The sequence below is a fragment of the Leptonychotes weddellii genome, chromosome 6 (assembly GCF_054177405.1).
Source record: "Leptonychotes weddellii isolate Sample4059 chromosome 6, ASM5417740v2, whole genome shotgun sequence".
In the NCBI taxonomy this organism is placed as follows: Eukaryota; Metazoa; Chordata; class Mammalia; order Carnivora; family Phocidae; genus Leptonychotes; species Leptonychotes weddellii.
Genome location: NC_138374.1, coordinates 109,653,328 through 109,670,273, shown reverse-complemented (window position 1 = coordinate 109,670,273; position 16,946 = coordinate 109,653,328). Strand labels below are relative to the sequence as shown.

The 16,946-nt window shown below is 32.8% G+C and overlaps 2 protein-coding genes across 6 annotated transcripts in view; both read left to right on the top strand.

Annotated features, from left to right (window-relative positions):
• The window catches only part of LOC145722335 (DENN domain-containing protein 1B-like), a 390,017-nt gene that overhangs the window by 285,497 nt on the left and 87,574 nt on the right, over positions 1-16,946 (top strand). The gene's annotated exons all lie outside the window — the stretch shown is intronic.
• The window catches only part of LOC102748450 (DENN domain-containing protein 1B), a 209,341-nt gene that overhangs the window by 145,331 nt on the left and 47,064 nt on the right, over positions 1-16,946 (top strand). For 4 of the 5 annotated variants that reach the window (XM_081824947.1, XM_081824943.1, XM_081824944.1 and 1 more), the window contains 3 exons: positions 5,333-5,433; positions 10,816-10,861; positions 15,656-15,757. In XM_081824947.1, coding sequence (XP_081681073.1) covers positions 5,333-5,433; positions 10,816-10,861; positions 15,656-15,757 — 249 coding nt within the window. The remainder of the gene's footprint in view (positions 1-5,332; positions 5,434-10,815; positions 10,862-15,655; positions 15,758-16,946) is intronic. The other variant, XM_081824946.1, reaches the window with a different exon arrangement.

Genomic DNA, 16,946 nt, shown 5'->3' with positions numbered 1-16,946 from the left:
TTTATGCTTTCCACTAATTTTTTTTTCATTCCATGAGGAATTTATCACATTTCCATCTGCAGCAATTTATTCTGTATACCTACAGTTATTTATAGTGCATAAATTTCTGAATTAAATATTGATTCAGGTAAAAATCAAATGAAGTCTCTAATCTATATTTCTTGGGTTTTGTGAATAAATACATTCTTAGGGGACATAAATCTGCCCCTCAGTAATTCATATAGAACTTCAGTTGAAGTGAATAGAATTTACCCATAAGAATGAGGCACAGTTTAAGAGATGTGTGAGTGGTGTTGTGTCTATATGAGAGCTTTACTTGTAAAGTGTGTTGAATTAGAATTGTGCTGTTTTCATTGTGGTCATCACACTGATGGGTTGTTTACCTGTGGTCTCCTTGGGAATCTGAAAATGTGATTTTCCCCCCAAAATACATGTCTGTTTAATTGCTTAAAACATTACTTGGTTTTATTAGTGGCTGATTTCCTCTAATAAATGTAGTTTGACTTTAAGAAAAAGGAATGAGTGTGATTTTATATCACAAAGGGGAAAGAACTTTAGTTTGGCTTCCAACTAAATATTCTTGCAGATCCAAACTGAGATGATAACTGGTAGAATTTTTATCAATTATCTCTTTAACATCTGAGAGAATCTGTTCCATTGGTTTCCTACTGAAGTTACCCACTGTGATGCCGGAGGAAAGTTTTGTAAATTGGATCTCTGTCACAGACCTCAACTTTGTCTTACAAAGGTCAGGTGTTCTTGTGTGTCTGTTGAGTGTAAAGGCTCATTCTCCACCATATGATTAAGATAGAATATTTTAAGCCAGTAGATATTATTCAGAGCCCCATAATGATGGGAATTTTGAATGCTTGTATATCAAAAAGCATTTTAAAATAATGGTTATTGCACTCAGGAGCTTGCTTGGGTTGGTATCCTGGCTTTGCCATATACTAGACGGGTGATCTTGGGCCATTGGCTTAACTTTGCTGCAGTGTCCTGATCTGTAAAATGGGAATAATGATGCTAGAAGCTATTTCATAAGGTTGTTGTGAGGATTAAGTCTGAGTACATCAAGTACTCAGAATAGTGTCTGGTGCATAGTAAGCATTATATACACATTTGATGATATTAGTATTATTATTGTTATTATCAGTGACAGTATCTCTGTTAGACACTGGTGGCCTGGGACTGGAAGTTCCGAGTACGTTTATTTGATGACTAAGTTCACTGTCGTCCACCTTTCTTATCAAGTTTCTCCCCGTGATTTTCTGGCCTCATCAGTTCTTTCCTTTTCACATGGTTTCCACATATACTTATTTTATAATTATAGTGCATGGGAGAGAAATGTTCCCAGTGATTTTATTGTGCATTAGTCAGTATGTGGGACCATATCAAGTCAATATATTGAGTATGCTTTGTGAAATCATATTTGCATTTAAATATTCATTTGTCATTTAACAAAGATGATAAGGATTTTTTTCTTAAATTTTTATTTGGAAAATTTGTTTTTCTTTGAAAATTATAGCCTTATTATATATTATTCCTCATTTATTATTTCTATAGTTTCCAGAGCATAATGACTGGGATATGTTCTGACTCAAATACTGAAACTTCTCCCACCGTCTCTGCTTTCATAAAGAACAGCTGTGGTATTAAATCACTGACAGAATATTAGAAAAGAATATAGAGTTCTAGTCCTGTTGTGAGCCAGACATAGAGTCTTGGGTAATTCTAGTCCAAAGAAGTATGATTGTCATTTCCCTCTGTGCTTAAACAATCAATATATCATAAATAACTTACAAGTAAATGATTCTTCTTACTTGGCTTAAAAATTGATCTCATTTCTTTATAGTACTTTATTTTGCAAATCAGACTTCTAAAATACATAGTTTATTTTCCCTAATTTGCATAGGTGTTAGAATGTTCTAGATAAATAATTTGTTGTAACAGTTAGTTCCCTTCAGAGGTGTGGACAAATTTCATGAAGAATAAGTCTTAAGAGTCTCTGTCATGTCCCAGAAGGCCCTCCAGTTCTGACGAGGCTTGCTTCTCTGACCTTACCTCCCGCTGTTCTCCCACTTACTCTGATCCAATCTACTCCTCTGTGAAGATGACTAGCATGTTCCCACCTCATCTGCCTGAAATGCTCTTCCCTCAAAGCCATTACAGTGGGCTCTCTTAGATCATTCGGGTCTCAGTTCAAATGTCACAGCATCAGAGTTTGTCTCTAATCCTCCTGTCTAAAACTGCCCCTCTGTCACTTTCTACCCTCTTAGCCTGCTCTAGGTTTCCTCTTAGAACTTACCTCTAACCCACATAATATTTACTTTTTTATTGTTTGCTTTCCCCACTAAAATGTAAGTTCCATGAATACAGGGACTTTGTTCTGTTCAGTATGGGTCCCTGTGGCCTGGTAGAGATTTATGATAACACATAGCAGGCACTCAAAAATTTTGTTGAATTAAGCAAGTAACTTACTATGATATTTCCAATTGCTCAGTTACTTCTTGTGCTTTAAAGGTTTTAGAGATGATCTTTAGATATATTTTGAAGGTGGTCTGATTTGTAGTCTAGTTCTGTTAACCACCTGTCTGGGAAAAAATATTGTTAACTAAGAACATAAAATGTTAGAATTGGTCTGATCTAAGACTAAAGAATACTACATCTCTCAGAGACAATGCTTACAGATCGTCTCGCATATCCTTCTTATTTTAAAGATTAGGAAACAGATCTGGTTATATTTGTACATGTGCCAGAGGTCATACAGCTTTAGTGGCAGAGCCCTAATTTTGTATGCTTCATTTCTTATTGTTTTATACAGCTAATATATAATTGTGTTTGATTTCCTCGTACATTTTTTTCTTAGTTGTGTTTTTTCACTCACTACTAACTCTTCTGCAAAGTAGATGTTATAATAGTGTTCTCTCTAGTTTTCAATCACATAGCTATTACATGGTGCTAGGGGAGTATGGGGGATCTTTGGTCTGTTTCTGCCTGCTCTGGAAATTTCCACTTGGATGTCTCACATTTAACAGGATCGATATTTGCAAAAACATATTCCTTGTAGTTCCACCTGAACCTGACACTTTTCGCGGTATCACTTTAAATAATTCATTCTAGTTGCTTAGGCCAGAAATTGTGGTTAGGGAGGGGTGGTGTTTTTACCTCTCCCTGTCACCTACCTGCTAAATCCGAAAAGTTGCCAAATCCTGTAGAACGTTCTTCTTTCCGGGCAGACCTTGATTAGTAAAGATGATCCTTTGCCACATGCTGGCCGTTGCACGTGTTTTGTAACTGTCTCTCATCACGGAGAGCAATCGCCCTCTGTGTGAAGCCAATAAGATTCATCAGATGATATTGTGCCTTCTTAGCGAATAATTCATAACTTCACTTAAGGATGACCATTAAGGGCATGGGGAAGGTATCTATAAAGCAATTAATAGAGTGCTTTGAACTCTGGGTGTACCCAATAAAATAGGTTACCCTTATTGTAATTCCTCATTTTGAGAATGTAGTATTATTCTTGTTACACTGTTATTTTCTTAATAATGTAAAAGGAACACTTTCTCTTTTTTTTAAGGCTTTAAATGAGTTGTTTTAAAAGTAATCTGTGTGCAAATGGAGAAATTGAGTAAAGTAGCCCCCTTTCAAAGCTGTATAAATGCTTTTAGCCATTGAGTTACACTGAAGGGATGGAAAGAGTTAATACAGCTTTAAAGATGCCTAATTTACAACCAGGGAGTACCTAAGAGCTCTCAGAGAATTTGACCGAGTTAGATCAACCCTATTTCATCTCCCTCTATGAGGGTTCAAATAAGACAAATAAATCCAAGGTCTGTAATTGTTAAGTGAAGGTATTTGAATGCCTCCTAGTGGTATATTATATGCTCCAATTAAGGAATTTTTAAAAAATAATTTGTGTTGAAGGAATACTGTAGATAAACTAGTAAAGCTTGTAAGTGCCAAGTACTAAAATCCTTTAATGATAGCATCCTAAATAGAAACAAAATACATTGTTTGCCATATAAAATTAATTAAAAATCTAACTGGAAAAAATATATATGATGAAGATGAGTATACTTTTAATAAAAATTTTTATGTTTTTGGTTCAAATGGGATTCCTTTAATTTTTTTTTTTAGCTGAACTATTTTGCACTTAAATATGAACAAATGTTTCTATTAAGATTGAATTGCTTTTTATACATTTATCCTTTTAGGTTAATTTGATTATTGTGTGTAAGTTTTAATTTCTCTGTATAACAGGAATAATGGTTTACAGAAAGTCTGTGGATTATTTTCAGATAGTTTTATTTTTAAATTCCGATTTTCAAGTTGAATAAAATGATTTAATTAGTAAGCTTGAAATGCTGATTCTAGCAAGACTTTTAAAATGAAGAATGCTGACTTCATTATTGCTTTAAACATTAAAAAATGATTAACAGAGAAATATAATTTAAGATGTAAAGAAAAGTCCCATGGAAAGAATTCTGGTGAGGGTCAGGAGGAGGGAGGGGAAAAAAAGTGATATCCCTTTGTTAAGCATTAAAAAAAATATTTAATTAACTGCTTGCCAAAACAAGACAATTAAAATGGCAATTACCTTTAAAATAGCATCAATGTATTTGCAGCTGTTGTGATATAAAGCTAGGAAACAAAATGTTAATCTGAAATGAACAGTTTAAATATGAAATTATGATATACTTGGCTTCCTGTAGTACAGCTGTCAAGCTTGGGCAGTTCGCTGGTCAATAGTGACATTCTATGTGTCAGTGAACAGAGTCTCTTGATACCATAACCCGCAGTTCACACATTACTGAAGCTCCAACTGTCGAACATTCAAGTCCCCTGGTATTATTGCAGCTTCCAGACTCTCCTGACTGGCTCATGTTTCATTCTTTGGCAATTTGCCCTAATGATATCCCTCAGGAGCTTTCAGCCTCTCTTCCTTTCCATATTTAATCGTGGTATATTAATCTGAGTGATGCGCAAACTGTGCTGCACAAATTGTAGTTTCCTATAATTTCTTCTAAGATGCTCAGCTAATTTTTCAGTTTTATTTATGTTCTAAGTTTTGACCCCAAACACTGTATTTTCAGATAGTTACAATTGTCTCCATAAGATGCCCAAGAAGCCACTTTTGCTATTTGTATATTTTTTAGAGGGGTTTTGAACGTAAGATTTTTTTTTTCCTGGCAGAATTGGTAAAGATAGTGTGATTTAGGTCACTAAAAAATTGTTTTGTGGTTGTTATTAATCTTTGCTAACTTAAGCATGTCTTTTTGTTTGGAGGGTCAGCAGCTACTTACTGTTATTATCCTTTTGCAAACTTCAGTTAACTGCCTGTGTCCATGGATCGGTTGCCCTGCTGTACCCCATGTACTGGCAACACATATACATCCCAGTGCTTCCTCCGCACCTGCTGGACTACTGCTGGTAAGACGGCTCTGGCCGGACCCCTTTAAATCCAGGCTTTGTGATCAGAGAAGACTCGTTGTTTGTAGAGTAGGTACGTGGGGTGTGTATATATAGACGAATGGGAGCCCTGAAACTTGGCTTAGAGACTGGTAACAAATATTAGAAGGTGCTTTCATGAAGGGCATTTCAAAGCTAGCAAAAATGTATACTTGGCAAGCATAAAGTTCTTTAGACTTTGTGAGGTACTTCTGCAGTCATTTAGATAATTAAATGCGTGAAGAGAAATAAGTACAGTCTTAGTGGTGGTTAGCAGAAGTTATAGTATCAGTTAGAGAACTCCGTATCCCCGGTGTCAGGATTTGTCTGCAGAGGGTGTCAGAAACCACATTGTCTCTGTTGGGGCACACTTTCATTCCCTTTACTTGAGGACACACTTTCCTAGACCCCTCTTCCCTCAGCAGCACACCAAATACCAAATACCAGCAAAGGGGTTGCCTCTAATTCAGGGATTCCCTGAGTTTCTGGTTTAAATCAAAGTCTCAGCCTTAAGCCACTATGAAAAGCAATGTGGAAAAGTGTTGGGAATCATTTTGAAAAGCTTCCTGGCATTAGAAACAACTCCCAGTGATCTCACCCAATTTGAACTCAACTATACCTGTAGAACTTTTCTGTTCTCTTCCTCCAGAAGAGTGTGTATACTCACGGTGAGGCTGGACAAGGGTTAGACTCTGGAACAGCAGCTTGAAATGCTGACTCTAGCAAGACTTTTAAAATGAAGAATGCTGACTTAATTATTGCTTTAAACATTAAAAAATGATTAACAGAGAAATATAATCCCTGTGACCAACATACCTAGTACATATTAGCATCTTGAAGGCAGGAATGGCAGTTTATTCACATTGACAATGCCATAGATCCTGGCACATGGTGTTCAGTAATTAAAATTTATTCATTTTAAATAATTCTTACAAAAGTAATTTGAAAATGTATTGATACATGATTTTTAAAAGTACATGTCAAGTTAGTGGCTCAAGAACTAACACTTCTAATGACGAAGCTTAGAATTATATTTTATCATATATAATGTTATGCTATTTTAATTTCTCTATTAAAACATTCTGACCTCTTAGGAGGTAACGTCCCTTTAAGTTCAGTTCTCTGTAATGATTACACATGTAAGACTTTCTAAAATACTGTTATTTAGAAATTATTCTGTGAGGTAGGTAGTTCTGTGCTAATTCTTTCCAGAGATGTCTTCCTGATACTTTCTAACCCTGCCATCAAGTTCTTCTGCTGCTTCCACTATAAGGAAGGAAGCTTGTTTCATATTTCAGTCCCTCGAATTTTCTTACTAGTTTCTAACTTTGAAATAGCCTTTAGGACAAGTTCTAACAGCCTATATGCCAGACAGTTCCCTGTTCCAGAGAGTACAGCAGTGATAAACAAGGAGTTATCTGAAACTTCCTGAACCTTAAGGTCACAATGATAGGCTCAGCTTCTATCATAGGAACTGAGCAGTAAAATATAATTTTTTTCTTTTTTTTTCTTTTGAAATAGCTGTCTAAGACTCTAGCTCTCTTCTGTCAGAAAATTTTATGGACTAAAGTATTTCTTAGGGAAAATAGTTTTCTTCCCTTTGCGTCCTTACAAATGATCTTAGAATTATACTGATCTCTATGCAAAAGGGAGAAAAATATTAGTGATTGTCCCTTCAGTCTCATGGTTTTTGAATAAAGACATTTTTATATTTCACTTCAAAAATAACACCAGAAAGGTTTGATGGGTTAGACGTATATTTGCCAACTCTTCAAGGTGAATGGTACTTTCCAAATCCTGAAATAATCCTGTCTCCTGGAAGTATTTTTGTTTGCGCACTGGTATCTCTGGTGTGACATAGACTGTGGAGAGTCATAATGCCATCTTGTGACCATGCATGAATATAGCATCTGGGTCTACTAATGAAAGGCGTGCTAATTTGTTGACTCATTCATTCATCCATCCATTTGTACATCAAATATTTAGTGAACACCTATTTGCCAAGCAGTGAGTATATGTAAGGTAATGAATGAAACTTAGTTTCTGCCCTTGTAGTATCCAAAGAGAGGAAGAAATTCACACACATGTGCATAGAGCACACACACACGTACACACAAGAGGAACACAGAGTAACACTTCAGTACTATAAGGTTTATATCAGAGGCATGTAAATGCAACATGGATGGACACCTAGGAAGAAGTTATACAAGATGATTAAGTTCTAGAGGTCTGCTGCACAATGTTGTGCCTATGGTTAACAATACTATGTTGCAGACTTAAACATCTCTTAAGAGGGCGGATCTCATATTCAGTGTTTTTACTATGAGAGAGAGAATGAGAGAAAGGGAGAGAGAGGGAGAGGGAACCTTAATGTGGCAAGTCCATGATACTGACACACACTCTTAAACTTTCTGAGTCCTTAAACACCTAGGAGGTAGTATGACTCTAGTACCAGTAAAATTATAATCATTCTTTATTTGGTCAAGAGTGGTTGAGTCACTTTTTTATTTAGGCTACCTATCTGACTGTTCTTTCCATGAAAGGAGCAGATTTAGCTTTTAAGAGAATTGTTTTTTAAAACATAAATGGAAAATTATGCTGTTTAGACTACCTAAGTTAATAGACTGCTGTTACTGTGTACCCACAGGTGGTCTCTGTAAGAAAACCTAAAAAAAAAAAAAAAAAAAAAAGCTATTACATGGTGATTATTTTTGAGTAAAGATTAATTGCTACCCCAAATAAGAAGCAGTCATTACGGTCTTCTGTATCCTATCTTTGCAAAATAACTTCATTGACAGAAAGATCTAGGACAATTTTGCATGTGGATGATAAAACATCTGTGTTGCCGAGGATCTCTTCCTGACTTATTAACACCCTAATCTAATTAGGAGATTTCAGCTAGGGTTGCAAAATTACTTTTCGTGAGATTTGGCTGATATAATATTAGGAGGTACACAATCCAGTTTTCATGAGAAAGAAATAACTATTCAGTAAAATCTATATTCCATAAAATACAAAATCTGTCTATAAAATATATTCTATAAAATCTATATGCAAAACATCATGATTATTTTAGGAATTTATGCTCTAGATTAATAATGCTTGCAATTCTAACATCTCTATATGTTTTTGATTTTGTTAGTAATTAGTGAGATAAAAACACAGTACCCAGTAATCTCACAGAAAAAGTTACAAGTTACTTCATTACTAAGTTCTACATATGAGCCCTTAATTGAATTTTTATTCTAGTTTAACAACTGCTAAACATTTATTTTTTGTATTTCAAGAAATAACTAGCTCTCATGAAGTTTTAAAAGTGTTAGCTGTATTTCATAGGACTTCAGTAGGTTAGCTACTAGTTTTGGCTCTGAATTTTTGAAATCTGATCCACTCAGTGTTCGTCCAACATCTGTAAAATGGACATAATAATTGTTAATTTTAGAAAGCTTTTATATTTTTGATGAACACTCATTATATTAAAACGTGCTTCAAAATTTGAGATACCTTGGACTTTCTATGTTGTAAATTTTGTGGGTAGGATAAATCTGGGTGAATTGGAAGTTTGCATAGTAACTTGAATAATTTTATACTTATTTTGCACATGGACAGCTTGACATATTTAAGATCTTGGGATTTTCTACCCTGTTTTGTGAAAATGTTCTGAACCCGGTCGTGGGAGCCTAGAATAGTTAGTGACATATATTTTATGTCTTCTGTGGAGTCCCAGAAGGAATTCCAGAGATGAGAACTTGAACTAGGGAAGTAATCAGCCTTCCTTTATTTAAGCAGAAGTGGGACAGTCCACATTTATTCCTCCTGTTTCCTTTTGAAGGCAGAAAAATCTGTTAGGTCTTAAGGATATCAAGGCCTATAAATAGTTCTTAACTTTCAGTCAAATGTTCCAGAATATCAGATCAATTCCAGATGGTCTGTTGTATTAAAAAAAAAAAAAAAAAGATAGGAAGGAACAAAGCTACAAAAGGGAATTAGATGGAACCTAGTACAATGAGAAGTAATGAACAGGATAATGAGGAGTCAAATATAAATTTTAACCATCCTTATTTTTGGTGAATTCTGGATATATGTTAGTGGTTAAGTCATCTTTAAATAAATTTGGAGTTTTGAGGTTACCTTGAAAACTGTGGATCTGTCGAGGTGCTTGTTAGCTTTATCCATGACTGGTTCTCAGTACAGAGTGTATGCAGGAGTTTGGACAGCTCAACTCTAACAGTGACAGTGACGTTTGGAAAATTAAGCAAATTCTTTGAAAAAGACTATCTGTTTTCATTAACGTAGAAAATGTTTGCATTAAATATAACACAGAGATGTCTATACAAGAAGTGTCAAAAATGTTTTATTTTTAAATAGCTATTTATTTGCATATCTTCTATTACCTTTGTGGACATCCGTCCATTCTCAGGTTTTCTTGTTAAATAATATTTTGATTTTAAAATGTCGTTAGATAATTCCCTTCTTGTATTTCATGAGAAATGTTTTTGAAATTACTAGTAAGTCTGATTTTATGTTACAAAAAATATTTAATGTCTGTATCCTCTGTTGGAGTATAAGATCCACAAGGGAATATATTCTGTTTATATCATTTATTATTGTACCATAGCTCAGGTTCCAGCATCTGGTTTGCTCCAGATATTATCTGTTGAATTAATTAATTCAGTATTATTCTTAAACATATTTGAATATTTTGATTTGTTAAAATTATTTTATTAATAGAAGTAAAAGTGGGATAAATAGGAATGTATGACATTTAAACAAAGGACTAAGTATATGAGCAGAAAGATAGCACAGAAAGAGAATGAAAGCAGTAGAGGAGGCGCTTGTTTATCTTTGTACTTCTAGTTCCCAAGCAGTGCCTGGCACATAGTAGGTCTCAATAGATATTGGGTGATTGACTAACTCAAAAAATTTTGGTGCCATAATAGGCATGAAATGATGATATATTAAGAAAATCATAGAAATAAGAAACTAATTGAATAAAAAAAGGTATATAAGAGAAATGTGAATTTGATAATTAGGATATATTTGATATGAGGTATATGGAAGGTTTAATTCAGACTATGGCCTAGACTCTAATATTCTTCCTAAATAAAAAAGTTATTTTAGGCATTACCACTCTTTATTTAATTATAGATTATTTTGTGATTTTTATGCAAATCAACCTTAATTTGAATATACTAATGGCCTCCCAGATTAAATTTGACTTTTATATATTGAATAATTTTAAATATCTATAATGGGCTGTATTAGAACTGTACATTTAATTAATTTAGTTTTTTAAACCTTCTGAATTACTTATATTGTTGTTTTAGTTTTAATGAACTTATACATTATATATCTTTAATTTAGTGCTCCAATGCCATACCTGATTGGAATACACTCCAGCCTCATAGAGGTGAGTATCTTTCAGACATGAGATACATGAGTGATAAATTAATTAATAAAAATCATAGTTAAAACAGTTGTGTTTTGAAAGAGTATCAGCTGAATAGTATAAAGCAGTGACTAGTTTCATATTTAGGGTATCCTTACACAATCATTTTCAAAAAGGTAATATTTGGAATAATTTCATTTCAATTAGTATACTGAATGACCATCTTCAATGGCATGAAACCCATGAAAATATGTTAAACTTGGTCAAGGTCATGTGGTAAGTTTTTAAATACTAAAAACTTAGTCTTTGATGAACCACTTTCTTTATGGCACTTGGGATCTTTTATATTTATTTCTTTTTCAGACCTTATTTTGAAGGTCAGAATTTATGTAGTTATAAGTCATAAAGGGAAAATGTTTTTATTTTTCAAGCTCCATTATGATCCAGTTTATCAGTGTGCATTTTCAAGATGTGATTTTAATACTCTAATCATGAAGTTTAAATTAGAATATAGCTTTAAAATTTTTTTTAATTTCCAGTCCTGTTGGGGATTTAAAATGCAGTAATTTTTTTTTGCGCTGTTATCACTTCATTCCAAAATGATTTTTGTGACTTGTCATCATTATAGTGAAAAACTTTGAACTTTAAATACCTTAAACTTGGAATCAGTGAGATTTCCAGAGAAGACTTCTTAGAAGATTAGATTCTAAAAAAAATAAATAAATAAAAGACTTGGACCCAAACAAAAGACTTGGGTCAGTTGCATGGTATCATTATGCTAGCTGATTTCAGTTTTACTCAGTTTTCTTTCTTTTTTTTTTTCTTTTGCTGATTGTGCATATTGTACATTAGCCCAATGTCTAATCAACAACCTAAATGAGTTAGATTTGGTTTTCTCATTAGTTGTTGTCACTTTATACACCATCAGTCCTCACTTTGCTGATCAAGGAAGATCCTTTTGATTATTTTAAAACTCCTGAGGATTGTGTCTGGAGAAGTAATGTTCCTATAGTAGTCCTTCCTAAGTTAGAGAGTTCTACGTGTGCTCTGGTTTTGGTCATTTTCTCCTTTTGCAGAATGCTAGGGCAACATTTTTTATTTGTTTAATCATCAACAAAGAATACATTTTAATGAGTTTCTTTGGTAGACTTAATTTGTTTTTAATTTTGAAGTCTGAGTTGGATAACATTATGAATCTTTATGTTTATTAATTTTTAGAAAATTTATTCTTACCTGACAAGGTACTGGCAGTGGAAGGTCAATGTGCATAAAATAAAGCATGAATGAATAGGTATTTAGTCTGTTATTTGATTGTGGGATATATATCTGGTATTTTATTCATCATTATTTTCACTGAATAAAATCTAACCGCAGTTAGTTGGTATGGGTTCAAAGAAGTCATCAAATTGAATTTGATTTTAGTGCACATGTCTCCTCTTATTTAATAGATTAATTTTTATAATATATTTATTTGTACAGATGAAAAATATTTAAAGTAGTTTATTGTACCTGTTGATGTGATATATTTTGTTGCATAATGGTGCTATATCAATGTTTAAAACAGATGATTCAGCTTTTCCAAAATATTATGGAAATGGGTACATGTTTTAAATATTTGATCACCCTTATCATAAATGTATTGGATACCTATAGAGAAAATCAGTACTTTTTTTAAGGAGCAAATCTAAGAATTTTTTACTCCTTACAGTATTGTCTTAGAGAAATGGTCCATTCTAATTTTAAATTGGTTCATCATTAAATAAGACTGTTTAGAGCCATGATTAGATTGGCTGAAATCTCTGTACCTTTTATACTCTGGACTTATTGAACTGTCTTTGTAGTCAGTTCAATTAGGTTTATTTGGTTTAATAGTGAACGAGAAGGTACAATAGAACTTCGAGAATGTCTTTAAACCAGTTGGGTACCATTTAGTAACTTTCTCCTTAATTTATTACAAAATGATACAAGTCCTGCAATTCTATTCTTATTATATCATTAATAGGCAGATTTTTTTTTTATCTTTTGTGCTATCTTGTTTTATATTAATGGTGTTATAATTAAAATGTGGATATATCTGTTTACCTATTTTATATATGAGACCAAACTGAGTAATTTTTTACATTTTGCTCGGCTGCAATTACAACAGGTTTTTTTTTTTTAGGAAGAATCAAAATATGCCCTATTCTCTCTCTTGGTCAAGACAGTTTCAGTACACTAGTTTTACAAAGACTTCTAGATGTAATTGTTCAAGGATGTGAAACTAATATCCTTTCAAATCTTTCTTTTAATTATTTCTATGTAATCATGAGTGAAAGATGGCTAGGAATCTCTTTTTAAAATGTGAATTTGCTTCCAAAATAAAGGATAAGGACATTTTGTTCCCCCTGAAAATTAGACTTTAGGGATGAACTCAAAGGCCTGTAAATGATGAGAAATAAGTTAGTGGAGGCTACAAAGTAAGGATTGTATTATGTGTTTTAAAATACACAAAAAATAGTTCTGAATAAAATGTTAGTTCAGTTTTACAAGAACATGTGACTACTGCCACTGTGTCATTTCCTTGCAGTAAAACACATGATGCACATATGTAGTCACATTGCCTGGATGTGTTATTATATAGAGAGGATGTGAGAGAAAGACTTACCAACTTTTAATACCTTGCTGTTGTCCTTCATAAGACTTTCAGTCTCTGTCCTGATATTATTTTATTACTTTTGAAGAAAAAGGCAAATTCTCCTTTTTCTTGTTCTTTCCCGATCCAAGCAAGCTGATGAATTTTATGAGCTATAAAAATATGAGACAGAGAAAGTGGTATCATTTTATATGCTGTATGACCTTTTACTCCTGTTTAGAAAATTGTTAAAGCCTGACTTGGAAGGAAACATAGATAAAATACTAAGATTAATCCAAATTAAAAAAAAATTTTAATTACATACTGTATTTCTCTTGTTGCTTATGTAGAATCGTTCTCAGTTGTATTGATTTATTGAAATCAATACATTTTCCATTCTTATTGCATGGTCCCTTGAACAGAATTTAATATTCAGCTATTATCACACTTTTTTAAACTAAGTGCAACTTGGAAAAAATTATACATTTCATGTTAATACTAATCTTCTTTACTCAGAGTTTAGCATTTGTATCACCACAGAATATTTAGGCATCACATAACCATTATTTCAGGCTATTTAGAGGACCTCATTTTATCCTTTCGCAAGTGCATTGGATTTCTGGATTATCTTTACAGTTTCTGTTGAAAGGGACAACTTAGAATTGAAGGTGGAAATCAAAATTATGACACACCTTTCCCATCCAAATGCCATTAATATAAATGTATTTTTGCTTATAAAATAGGGTATTTTCGTATTTATGCTATAGTTAATTTATAGATAACTATATATTTATGTATGTGAGCCTCTTTTGCATGTATGTATACATATGGAAAGGAAAGGGAATAGTTTATTTATAAATGTTTTGTCAATAGTGTCACACAATTGTAGGTGATTCTCTGTTAATTTCTAAGAAACAGCCATCCTCTGACTCTTATTTTAGAGTACTTACAATGACTTTTCCAAGATGGATTTTTAAAATCATGTGTTCCCTGGAGAATTCATGTTCTACACAGACACTATGGCTTTCTTAACACAAATTCCGTACTCTATACCACCATTTCCCTAGCAAATTTAACATTCTACCTAATCAATGCAGAGATTTGAAGTTCTAAATGAATCAAGGAAATTTCATTCTTGAACAAGTTAAAAGAATTGGTGGCCAATTTAAAATTTAAGGTATTTAATAATTCCAAAAATGGCTATTATTCTAGAATGTTATTTTTAAAAATACTATACTGAAGAAGAATACTACACTGAAATTAATTTACTTATTGCCAGTTGACCTATACAATTATGGAATTCTGAGTTGATAGATCTGTTTCATTAATGAGCACCTTATTTATTTGCTCAAAAAGTAATACTATTTCCTATCATGTAAATAAGGCAAATAGATTTACATGATTTAAGTATACATATTAGTTTAAATAGGAAAAATAAACCATAAGTATTTTCTTTAAGAATGAAAAATTTGATGAAATTCTAATATACCATCATTAGTCCACATATTGAGATAATTTGACCATTTGACTAAATTGTCAAACAAGTAAGATAAGCCAAACAATTTGATAGGCTGTTAAATTTGATCTTTTATATTAATCATGTGATAAATATTACTAACAATTTCTTATTACTGCCTTCTTTATCATTTTTCTTAACTTACAGTCCTCATCATCAGCTTACACTGAATTGATATGGAAATACAGAGAAAATGTTTATTAATTTAAAACTTAGTTCACTTACAGTAGTCATAATTATTGGCTTATGTTAGCCCTACAATATGATTTGTGCTAAAAATAGGTATAGAACTGGCCACAAGTTCCTGTATCATAGGATTGAAATTCAGCTTATAAAGGTATAAATTTTTGTGGTTAATGTAGCTGTGCCTATTTTGTGAGTTTTTGTTGTAATATCTCTTTGGTAGTTAAATTATATTCAGTATCTCCAAACTAAATCAGTGTGTTTAGATGAGCAAACATTCTATTTTAAGGATTTTTTTCCACCCAATCTTTTTGAATGATTATGGACAAACTTTCTTTCTCATAAGGCAAAGTCATTTATATGTTCTTATAATATAGGATTTTCTTTTTTTCTTTTCCCAAGGCTGATTATCCTTAAGATAATTTTCTCTACATTTCTAAGCTCATTATAGTTTTGGAAGGAAAATATACTAAGATGTTTATTTATAATTGTGTTTTTTAAACAGAGAGTGAAAAATAAATCATTGGAGGATGTGGTTATGTTAAATGTTGACACAAACACTTTAGAATCACCATTTAATGACTTGAACAACCTACCGAGTGATGTGGTAAGTCTGAAGGCTATTTTGTGGTGAACATACATATATCTATATATATATATAGATATATATATATATGTTTTCTCCTGGACACTTGAATTACCAAGAGTTATTTTTCCCAGTTTTCTATCTGAAATAAAAGGGCTGAGTATGTGCATGGGTGTGAGAGGAATCATGTAGATTCTGTATTTAATATTTTCTACTTTTGGCAGTTGATGAGATGTTGAATGGAACATCCTATTCCTATTGTAAAAGTAGGATCATAATTAAAAAGCTAGATGCATTCATTAGGCAGAGTTTCTTTAAACCTAAGTCTCTTCATCTCATCTTAATCATTATATTACAAAGTAGGCATTTCTGTCTGCCTAGTGGCATGTCTTGCAAAAGAATGAGAGAGTTTTTGAAGGCAAGGAGAAGAAGGGGGCCAATTACCGGCTTTTGCTTCCCTGCCACCTGCCAGTGCTTTTCCTTTTAATTAATGATCTGATGGCACTGGTCAATATAATAAGAAATGCTTGTACAGTTGGGGTCAGAAAATTCTGTCTTTGATCTCCCTCAACTTTCTGAAACATTTATTTGTTTTCTCTAAATTATTTCAGTTTTATTTTAATCTTTTCTATCCTGCTGAGGGCCGCAAGAATGAAAACCTACACTGTTTGTCATTTGCTTTGGCAGAGCAAAGACTGCTTACTTAGAATTCTATTTGTAAATTAAACTGCAAACCCAGTTTGTCATAAAAGACATCTGATCCTTTTGAAATGACGAAAACTGTCTTTTGTCTGTAAAGGCTGATAAATTAAGTGCCAGTTCTTTTCTGGTCTTTGATCTTGCAGAGGGTTTGTGTGTGTGTGTGTGTGTGCGTGTGTGTGTGTGTGTGTGTGTGTGCGCGCGCGCGCTTGCGTGTGCATGTGCGTGTCTGCAGCTTATAATAGGATATATTCTGTATTTCATGTTAGTCACCAAAAGTGCATTTTTTTGGCCTTCGTATTCCTTAGAACAGGGCAAAAATGCAGACTAGTACTGTTTCTGTATATATATAATGGCTATTTAAAAATATCTTTATAACAGTTCTAAGTTAAAAATAACTCTCCTAAAAAAATCCAGTTTTTTCAGGGATAGTAAAATTTAGAAATAAAAATCCTTCATCATATGTTTTTCTGTAATATTGCAAGTACTTTGAAATCATTATCAGGGAGTT